The sequence below is a fragment of the Dendrobates tinctorius genome, unplaced genomic scaffold (genome assembly GCF_039654945.1).
Source record: "Dendrobates tinctorius isolate UK_male_01 unplaced genomic scaffold, ASM3965494v1 ptg000241l, whole genome shotgun sequence".
Lineage (NCBI taxonomy): Eukaryota > Metazoa > Chordata > Amphibia > Anura > Dendrobatidae > Dendrobates > Dendrobates tinctorius.
The window spans coordinates 27,542,282-27,552,761 of NW_027361908.1; the positions used below are offsets into that span (position 1 = coordinate 27,542,282).

General features: G+C 51.5%; 1 protein-coding gene across 4 annotated transcripts; it reads right to left on the minus strand.

Moving 5' to 3' along the window:
• Nucleotides 1–2,976: 2,976 nt before the first annotated feature.
• LOC141060681 (uncharacterized) lies at nt 2,977–8,300 on the minus strand. Of its 4 annotated transcripts, none has more exons than XM_073557011.1 (3): nt 7,015–7,256; nt 4,588–4,719; nt 2,977–3,738 (listed from the first exon to the last, which is right to left on the minus strand). In XM_073557011.1, exons 1-3 carry the CDS (start codon nt 7,148–7,150, stop codon nt 3,143–3,145), a joined length of 864 nt encoding a protein of 287 aa, XP_073413112.1. In that variant the 5' UTR covers nt 7,151–7,256; the 3' UTR covers nt 2,977–3,142. The 4 variants fall into 4 exon arrangements, with proteins under 4 accessions (XP_073413112.1, XP_073413113.1, XP_073413114.1 ...); XM_073557013.1 differs by lacking the exon at nt 2,977–3,738 and adding an exon at nt 7,708–8,300 and having other exon boundaries at nt 3,745–4,719; nt 7,015–7,164; XM_073557012.1 differs by lacking the exon at nt 7,015–7,256 and having other exon boundaries at nt 4,588–6,797.
• Nucleotides 8,301–10,480: the final 2,180 nt, after the last annotated feature.

Consider the following 10,480-nt stretch of genomic DNA (forward strand, 5'->3'; position numbering starts at 1 on the left):
GGAGAAATTCTTGACACACCTCCTGTTTGCCTATCGGGAGGTGCCCCAAAGAATCCACAGGGTTCTCCCCATTCAAACTGTTATATGGAAGGCGGGTAAGAGGACCCCTAGACTTAGTGCGAGAACACTGGGAAGGGGAGGGAACCATAGAAGGGATACCTATTTTCCCTATATGCTGGAATTCCGGGACCGCCTACAGGAGCTGACTCAGGCTGTACGTGGGAACATGCAGGCGGCCCAATGGCGCCAGCGCGTGTGGTACGATTGGAGGGCCAGAGAATGCACCTTTGAGATAGGACAGAAGGTCCTGGTGTTAGAACCAACTAGGCAGAACAAGTTCAAAGCTGCATGGCAGGGGCCCTACCAGGTAGTGGGGAAAATAGCCGACACCACCTACAATGTCGCCAATTGTGACGACCCCAGGGTTAACCGCGTGTTCCACGTGAATATGCTGAAGCCCTGCCGGGAGCGCCCTGAAGAGGTAGTGGTCATCTGTGCACCCGAAGCAGAGGATTTAGCAGGACTCCCCTTGCCTGATGTCTTAGGGGAGAGGACTCAGTCTAAAACATGGGACCAGGTACACTTGGGAGAAAACCTAGGGCCCCGGGAGAGACAGCAGGCGGAGGTGTTGTTGAAGCAGCAACAGAGGATGATTTCAGAGAGACCGGGGTACACCCGCCTGGCGCAACACAAGGTTGAGACTCAGGATCAGACCCCCCTGAGACAACCCCCCTTCCGCGACCCTGAGTCTGTACGAGAAGGGAAGCGACAAGAGATACAAGAGATGTTGCGTTTAGGGGTCATTAAAGAGTCAGATAGTCCCTGGGCATCCCCCATAGTGTTAGTACCCAAGAAGGATGGGAATACCCGATTTTGTGTAGACTATCACAAGCTAAATGAGAAAACGGTGACGGATGCGTATCCCATGCCGTGTGTGGATGAGTTGTTAGACCGGCTGGCGGGGGCAAAGTATTTGACCACCATCGATCTATGCAAAGGCTATTGGCAGATCCCCCTAAGTCCTGACGCTATTTCCAAGTCTGCATTTGTCCCCCCGTTCGGATTATTCCAGTTTCGAGTTATGCCATTCGGGATGAAGAATGCCCCTGTGACCTTCCAGAGGCTGGCTGACCGGCTTCTGGATGGTCTCCAGGACTATGCTTGTGCCTACCTGGATGACATCGCCATCTACAGCATGACAAGGGATGAGCATCTAAATCACCTAGAGACAGTATTGGACAGGATCCACAAGGCCAGAATCACCTTGAACCCCAGCAAGTGTCACGTGGGCAAAGCACAGGTTCAGTATTTAGGATATTGGGTAGGAAGTGGGAAACAGTGACCAGAACCAGTCAAGATTGAGGCCATAGCCAAATGGCCCACTCCAAGCACTAAAACCCAGATCATGGCGTTTCTAGGGACAGCAAGGTATTATAGGAAATTTGTCCCCAATTACAGCAGCATAGCCAAATCCCTCACTGATCTGACCCGTAAGAACCTCCCCCGCCAGGTAACCTGGATCCCCGAGTGTGAGGAAGCCTTCCGACAGCTAAAGGACGCCCTCACAAATACCCCGGTATTGGCCGCACCCGATCCAACTAAACGTTTCCTTGTTCACACAGACGCTACTATGTTTGGACTGGGGGAAGTGCTGAGCCAAGTCGGGCCGGACAGTCAAGACCACCCGGTAGCTTACCTGAGTCAGAAACTACCGCCCTGCGAAGTAAGCTATGCAGCCATCGAGAAGGAGCCTGGCAGTAGTATGGGCACTCAAGAAGTTACAACCATATTTGTATGGACTACAGTTTTCCCTAATGACTGACCATAATCCCCTAGTGTGGCTTAATCAGGTCTCTGGAGACAACGCCAGATTACAGCGGTGGAGTTTAGCCCTACAACCTCTAGACTTCACCATCCACTACAGACCCCGCAAACAAAATGGTAACGCCGATAGACTAAGTCGACAAACGGAACTTGTACCAACCCCATAGACTTCGGTCATCCCCAAGCCGATCTGTTAAGGATCAGACTGCGTATGCCGATTGCGTAGCTGAAAAGGGGGAGCCATGTTACAGAACCCCCCAGCACCCCGAATAGGAGATGCATGTATGATAGGTGCAATGTGAGATGCATACCCCTAATGCAGCAACCGACCAGCTGCGACCCCTGGGCAGAGGTAAATGAGATATCCCACTTCTGACCTCCCCCCACCTTTGTAAATCCCACGGTAAATGATCGGGGGTCACCGGCCACCTGCGGCTATTGACTGCAGAGACCTGTGTGTCGTAAGCAGTGCCATCCCGCCTCCCACCAATCCCGTAATAACAAAACACCGACAAGCATGGATGGGTTGAACAGGTCGGTCACAGTTTATTAATAAGCAGAGTGAGGCAAGTACAATTCGCAACAGACTCACAGCTGTAGGCCCGCGACCGCTGGGCACGTCGGCTGATGAGAGGTTACGAACCTTGCCCCCCTCTACACTACCGCTGTGACATAGTAACCAGATAACATGAATAATATATGTGCACAACCAATTATGTAAAAATATATATACATTTTTTTTTTTTTTTTTTTTTTTTTGAAATTAGAGATTTTAATACAAAACCACCGAATATCTTCTAAACTATAAGGGAGGGAGGGTGGGACAAAAGCTTCTAGGTATCAGCCGGGGAGGAAAGAGAGAGACCCCCACCCAGCATCTGAATTTAACCCCTGGGGGTATGGCCGGACGCCCCTTCCATTCACTTTCCATTGGTCCGTGGGGCGTCCTAGTCACCTGGGGAGGGGGATTGGTGTGAGAGGAGGAGGCACTGCACGGAGTTTACTTATCATCAAATCCATGGGGGCTCTACAGTCAGAGGCACCATCCTTATTCAGTACGGTGCCTGCCAGACTGCAGAGACCTGTGTGTCGTAAGCAGTGCCATCCCGCCTCCCACCAATCCCGTAATAACAAAACACCGACAAGCATGGATGGGTTGAACAGGTCGGTCACAGTTTATTAATAAGCAGAGTGAGGCAAGTACAATTCGCAACAGACTCACAGCTGTAGGCCCGCGACCGCTGGGCACGTCGGCTGATGAGAGGTTACGAACCTTGCCCCCCTCTACACTACCGCCACGGAGGATCATGTGTATGACCTACACAGGACTCCGACCCCCACACAACATCATTAAGGCCTGTTCAACCCCGTCCTGCAAGTTTAATAAGAACATATCTAGCCCGATATCTGTTAGATGAACGCCGTCCGGTCTCAGGAGGGGTGAGATGTTTTCTTCCAGATTGTGGTGGTGAACCACGATGCCGAAGTTCTCTTTGACAAACTTTGCCATTTTCGAGTTTATCTTTCTCCTTGACTTGTCAATGGCTTTAGGGTCTTTAGCTCCGTGCCAGACTGTTCGTGATATTATATCAGACCACACCACCACCATATCTGGTATAAGACAAACAGCCCGCTTTATGTCGGTTTTCATTGTCGTGAAGAGCTCCGCTCCTGTTGTCTTGCACAAATCATTTCCACCAGCATGTAACACCAATATCAGCGGCCCTTTAGCCGATTTAGAAATTTTAACCAACTCCGGGAAAATCTGCTCCCACTGGAGCCCTCGGATGCCTCTCCAGTTGACCTCTAGTTGTGGGAAGTAAAAATTCTTTCCACCGGGGCGTATCTCGGCTCTTTTGCATGCCCAATAAATAAAAGAATGTCCCAACACCCAAACAGCGGGCTTATAATCTCCTGTAAGAAACAAGATGTGTTATAGCAGGTCTGGTCTTATGTATCTTGCAAAGCATGCGGATTTCCAACGACCCAATCTCTGTACTTCAGCTTCAGCTGCACCGGCCCTAGCTGCTTCAGTGGCTGCTCCGATTCTAAAAGAATGTGTTCCGTATTCTTTGGGGTCTACACCGACAGCTTGTAGACATTTTTTAAAAATTGTGTGAAATTGATATTTAGTAAGTGGGGACCCGTCGGTGTGTGAGAGGAAAAAACGACTTTCGTGTCTTATAACCGCGTAGTGTCTTACTATTTTAACAGGGCATATGGGGCCTTCTAGAGCCTTGACCAGGACCCACGACCCTCTACCGGTGGGATCGCATTTGGATTTCCGCACTCTAATGCGCAGAGCGTCGCTGCATATTACGAGATCCTCATTAATTAACCCGCCTATTAGTGCTGTTTTAGAATGCGGCACCAGTTCACTAATCCGCAGCGCCCCGAAGAATGCGATTGCAAACGCTGTAGATATTAGGGCAGATTCGTATTGAGACTTGCACACCGTTTCAGATTTTGTTATAATATCGTGCAACAGACTTAAAGAAATGGGGCGACGACATTCCTGACTGGGTTGGAGCCTTCTCCAGCCTTTAACGGCTTGCTTTATGAAAAAATATTTAGTTACGTCGGCCCATCCCATTAGCTGAAAGAAAAAGGCTACTCCCGTTAAATTACGCTGCGCTAATGTACCCGACGCACCTCTACTCTTGAGCAGATTCAGGAGTTCTACCACCACGTCGCATCTCGCCCGAACACACGTATCAACTGGCCTCCCTTTTACTAGCGAGCACCACTCTTCCCATGCCTTACCATAGACCTGCCAGGTAGCCGGTGTCACTGAGGCTCGAATCAAGGGCATCAGTGATTGGCCACTGTGTCCCAGAGGGAGGGAGGACACAGTAGGCCCGTTGGTTCTGCGCTGGGAAGGAAGACTTTGAAGGCCTGCCAATCGGAAGACAACAGAGAGTTAACCATTTTATCATCCACAGTAGACGTCACTCTGGCTCGGCACCAGATGTTGTGTCTAAGGCATAATAGTGCAAGTCGGCGCAACAGCGCAAGAATCGGTGGTGATGAGGAAGACATACTGTTCAAGCATTTGGCGGTTCCCGGATTTTTGATTAGAAATCTGAGATTAACATTTTTTAGTTTATCACCCCATAGTTCGACAGATGTAACTATAGCAAATATCTCCCACAAGACGGGGTTGCGGCCCCAGTTGGCAGAGGTCCATATGTCCGGCCATCTGCTTTTGCACCATTGGTTGCAGTAGATTGCAACAAAACCATTTGTGAGATCTGCGCCCACCAGTAGACCTAGGGCGCTGTTTAGCCTTTCCTGAGACATGACACATGTATGGCCATTGTAGTTTTCCAAGAATGCATTCCACACGGACAAATCCGCTCTCATTGAGCGATTAATTCTGATTCGGTGGCCCGGCTGGGCGATGCCCTTTGTAGCTAATGATAACCTGCGTGAGAAAGCCCTGCCAACCGGCATTACCCGGCAAGCAAAGTTGAGTAAACCTAGTAAGGACTGCATCTGCTGGAGGGTGACTTTCTTTACAACGAGGAAACTTTTAACCATTTGGAGTGTTTTTTCTATTTTATCCGCTGGTAAACGAAAAATCATCTCGTTTGTGTCTATTTCAATACCTAGGAAAGGGAGAACATTACACGGACCGAGCGTTTTCTCCGGCGATAGTGGGACACCGAAAAGCCTAGAAATAAATTTAAACTTTTGAAGCAGAAAAGAACAGAGTTTCGATTCCTTGGGACCCACAAACAAAAAATCATCGAGGTAGTGGATTGTGGAATTGCTGCCTGTTTCGTGACGTATTACCCAGTCTAAGAAGGTGCTGAAAAGTTCGAAATAGTGACAGGAAATGGAGCAGCCCATGGGCAGGCACATGTCGAAATAAAAAAGCTGGTCCACCTTACAACCCAACAAATGAAAGCATTCAGGGTGCACGGGTAATAGACGGAAAGCTGACTCTATATCAGTCTTTGCCAACAGGGCACCGGGCCCCGCTGCTCGCACAAGCTCAATTGCTCTGTCGAACGACGCGTAAGTTACCGACGAGTCTTCGGGGGGAATTGCGTCGTTGACCGAATCGCCTTTAGGGTAAGATAGATGGTGAATGAGCCGATATTTACCGGGTTCTTTTTTGGGCACAATACCTAAGGGCGAAATCCTGAAATTTTTAAATGGTAATGATTGAAATGGGCCCGCCATCCTGCCGAGTTCGACCTCTTTCATGATTTTTTGTTGTAAGACCTCCGGGAACTCCCGAGCTGATTTTAGATTCTTAGCTGATGTTGGTGCTAGGTTAAATTTAAAGGGGATGAAAAAACCGGACCTAAAACCGTCAGATAATTGCTGAGCAGCTTCTTTATTGGGGTAAAGGCTTAGCCAGGGGCCCATGGCGGCTACGCTCACCGGGGTTTTGCCTCGTAGAATTTGCGTTTGCGAAGCGTGTACACCTTGATGCAGGGTGTCCGCCACCGCAGGTTGCGCAATGATGTCTATATCTGCATGCCGCCTGAAAGCGACAGTTTCCTTCATTGTATAACAAGCAGGCCCCTGGTCTCCGTATGACCACTGAGTTCTGGCCTGCGGCTGCTGACAAACTAGTGGCCGATGATGAAAAGGGGGGGTGTTTTTGTGTAAGCATTAATCGTAGCCAGACATCTGTGGCTTTTACTCCCCATCCTAGATCTGGTTGCAGGGCCAGCCGCCTGCGGAACTCCTCATCATAGCGCCTCCAAGCAACACCGCCATGAGACTTGTAGGAGTTATATATTAAATCCTGGTATATGAATAACTCAGAGCAACGTTCTGGGTGTTTTTGACCCATTATACATCCTAGGACTGCGAAGGCCTGCAGCCAGTTGTTCATGGTATGCGCTATTTTACCTCTATTTCTATCGTATGACCATTCGCCAGTCCTCCTTTCCTTATCTACTGACTGCTGGTCTGCTGATAACAGAGACCATATGTCAACGTAATCATTATTCCAAATTTTTTCCTTTGAATCTTGGTCTATGTGTGTACCTAGTGGACTAATTCCACAGAAAAAAGCATCTTTGTGTAAACTAGCTAATTGAGGTATATTCCTAGTAACGGTTTGACCTCCCGGCTGGTGTAAGTGGTCAACTAACGCCCTGATAGCAGATACCAGGCTGTTTTCCACAGCGTCATGTGTATTATTAGATACGTTGATTACGCCAAACTCACCGCTGTTCCTCGCTGATCGAGAGTCTCCAGGAGATGGAGGTACCCCGACTCCGGTGGTGGTGATGTCCTGCCCATGACTGGTGACCTTTGATGACTCTGCGCTCCCAAGACCCGTTGAATGTTGCTGGACTTCCATCTCAGAAACGGAACCTGAAATGGGTTGAAGTGATAGCTCCTCCCGGCTTGTGGGCAATGGTGGAGCATGTGGCAGCCGATGACTGCTGTCTGCCCGTGGTGGATACGATGGTGGAGCATGTGGCAGCCGATGACTGCTGTCTGCCCGTGGTGGATATGATGGTGGAGCATGTGGCAGCTGATGACTGCTGTCTGCCCGTGGTGGGTATGACGGTGGAGCATGTGGCAGCCGATGACTGCTGCCTGCCCGTGGTGGGTATGACGGTGGAGCATGAGGCAGCCGATGACTGCTGTCTGCCCGTGGTGGGTATGACGGTGGAGCATGTGGCAGCCGATGACTGCTGTCTGCCCGTGGTGGATATGACGGTGGAGCATGTGGCAGCCGATGACTGCTGTCTGCCCGTGGTGGATATGACGTTGGAGCATGTGGCAGCTGATGACTGCTGTCTGCCCGTGGTGGATATGATGGTGGAGCATGTGGCAGCCGATGACTGCTGTCTGCCCGTGGTGGATATGCTGTCGATGATAGCTGCGCACTGGTTCCGACCACGATCTGACCGGAGGTCCCAATTGGTGTTGAGGAGGCCCTCCGTCTGGCTGACTGGGATGGAGATCTCGTACGCCGTCTTCTGGATGCCCCCGACCGCCTGCTGCGACAACTCTCGGGTGCGTCGGACTGTTCAGAAGTAGAAGGTGACCGCCACCTGGATGACCGCGATCTGTGACGGCTTCTATTGGAGCTTCGCTTTTGACTGAAACGGGAACAGCGACAGACAGAGGGACAGCGAGAATGGTGATGGGAATCCCCAGAGGAGGGGGATAAAGACCTGCGGTGTATGGAATTTCGACTACCAAGGTTAGAGCTTATATGCTGACTTGGTGTTTGCCTAAGGGTAGTTTCTGGTACCAGTTGAAGAGGAATATTCAGAGGGCTCTGGGCGATTGCTGTCTGTGTGGCGTTTAGCAGGGAGGATGGCGTAATATCCGCCAATAATGTGGGGTGTGCAGAGTGGGATTGGCTCATTGATGGGGTCGGCGGTGTATAGTGTGTTGTGCTTGCTATACATGTTTCACCTTGTTGTTGGAGCAGAGCGCGCTGAACGGTCGGGTTGGTCCGGACAGTGCGCTCGGCCGCAGCATTGTTCCTTCTGCATCCCACGTCATCCCGCACTGGCGGCAGAGCTGCGCCCGCAGGGATGATGTCGCAGACCGGGTGTACCTGAGATGGCTGGCTATTGGAGTGGCTGCGCTGCCTCCTCTGTAGAGGCTGCTCTACAGGACTTGCCATTGCTGCAGACATAGAGGAAGTAGAGATGGGACGCTGCTTGGGTGGATCTAGGGGCCGGCTCCGATGCCTGTCCCTAAACAAAGGATTAGGGGTGGGACTGGAGATGGGCGGGCCTATGTGGTGACGCTGGGCTGAAGTGGGTGGAGCTACAGGCCGGCTATGACGCCCAGGTCCCAGCAAAAGTGAAGGTGTGGGTGTGTGAGTGGGAGGACGATTGTGGGAGGAAGTGGGCGTAACGCCGGGGGAAGAAGTGGGCGGAGCCACCGTCCGACTCACACCACTAGAAGAACACAGTAATGGCGTCCGGTTCTGCGGCCTACATGCGACGCCCCGGGCTGATACAAGTGGGGAAGAATCCTGTATCTGAGCAGCAGCCCGGGCGCGACGCCGAACAGCAGAAATCTCGCCCACATGCAGACGCTCTGGCTGGCGCTTAGTTCTGAATGAGCGTCTGCTGGAGCGCGGCCTCTGAGAGGAGGTGGTGGGAGCAGCGTGTGCCCGACTAACTGGAGATGGCAGGGGAGAGGACAGTATAAGAACTGGGCGGCAGGTGGACGGGCCAGGGGAGGACGGGACATGCAAGGATAGAGGGGAAGCGTTCGGAGGCAGAGCAGGCGTGGTGGGTAACTCAGGGGCGGCTTGTACAAAGGGCAGCGCCGGGGCCGGCAAAGGAGCTGGCCGCAGAGGACGGCGCATGTGAGACTACAAGGGAGGCATGCAGAGGCAGGGCAGAAGGAGTGGGAGACACAGGGGCTGCGTGTGCTGCAGGCATCACCGGAGCAGGGGGAGACAAAGGACCCTGTGGCCTTGGAGTGGATTGAGCCTCGGGGGATAAAGGAGAGGCCAGCGGCAAAAGAGGATTAAGAGAGGGCACAGGTGGGTGATAATCTAATTCAGATAAAAGGGCTAAAATACATGGATCACCCACCTGTGCTGCTCTCTGCCGCAGGGCCGCAATCACTGCCTCAGACATGGCTTCAGGGGTCCTCAGGAAAACAAAAACAAAAGCTTCTAGGTATCAGCCGGGGAGGAAAGAGAGAGACCCCCACCCAGCATCTGAATTTAACCCCTGGGGGTATGGCCGGACGCCCCTTCCATTCACTTTCCATTGGTCCGTGGGGCGTCCTAGTCACCTGGGGAGGGGGATTGGTGTGAGAGGAGGAGGCACTGCACGGAGTTTACTTATCATCAAATCCATGGGGGCTCTACAGTCAGAGGCACCATCCTTATTCAGTACGGTGCCTGCCAGTAATGTACGTCTGGCATCTTAATTGGAGCCTGTTATCTACTGGCCCAACACATATTGATTGTCCTCTGTATGTATTTATATTCTGAGACCGGTGAGTAAAATGTTGTTACACTGGAAATACGTGGAGAAGCAATGATCTTTTATATGTTCCCATGTTACAAAGCCTTTCGAGCCAGCGTCCTTCATCCAGAAGTGAGGAAAAGCAGAGTGGACCTCCTGAAACACGAGGTGGTAATGTAAGAGGTATTACAGCACAGAAGACCCCGTTACAATTGGTTTTAGCATCGGGGTCTATCTGAGGACGAGATGGGGTTGACCTGGGGGGTGTGGAGCTGTGAGAATTGGGTGGTAGTTGATGAGGAAGGGGTTACAGGGGAAGGGGAAACAAATTGAAGGATTGGATCATGGATGGAATCATGGGAATGGATAGACAAACTGGAAGGGACAGACAAAAGGGAAGGTAGTGACACATTTGACAACAGATACACATTGCTAGGTGAGGGTGGAGGTGGTGGGTCCAATTTTGTCAGGGTCTTTTGCCTCCGGGTCTTTGTCCTGGTGGTAATCTGTTTTTTGTCCTTTGTTTTCTTGGCCGAGTGGGAGTGGTGGCCTCTGTAGCTGTCTTCTGGCATGCTGCTGGACTGGACAGCGTGGTGGATGATGCTGGCTTCAGGGGTGCTAAACTTGGGAGCGTGGTGGATGCTGCTGGCTGCAGGGCTGCTGAACTTGGGAGCCTGGTAGATGCTGCTGGCTGCAGGGATGGTGAACTTGGGAGTGTGGTGGATGCTGCTGGC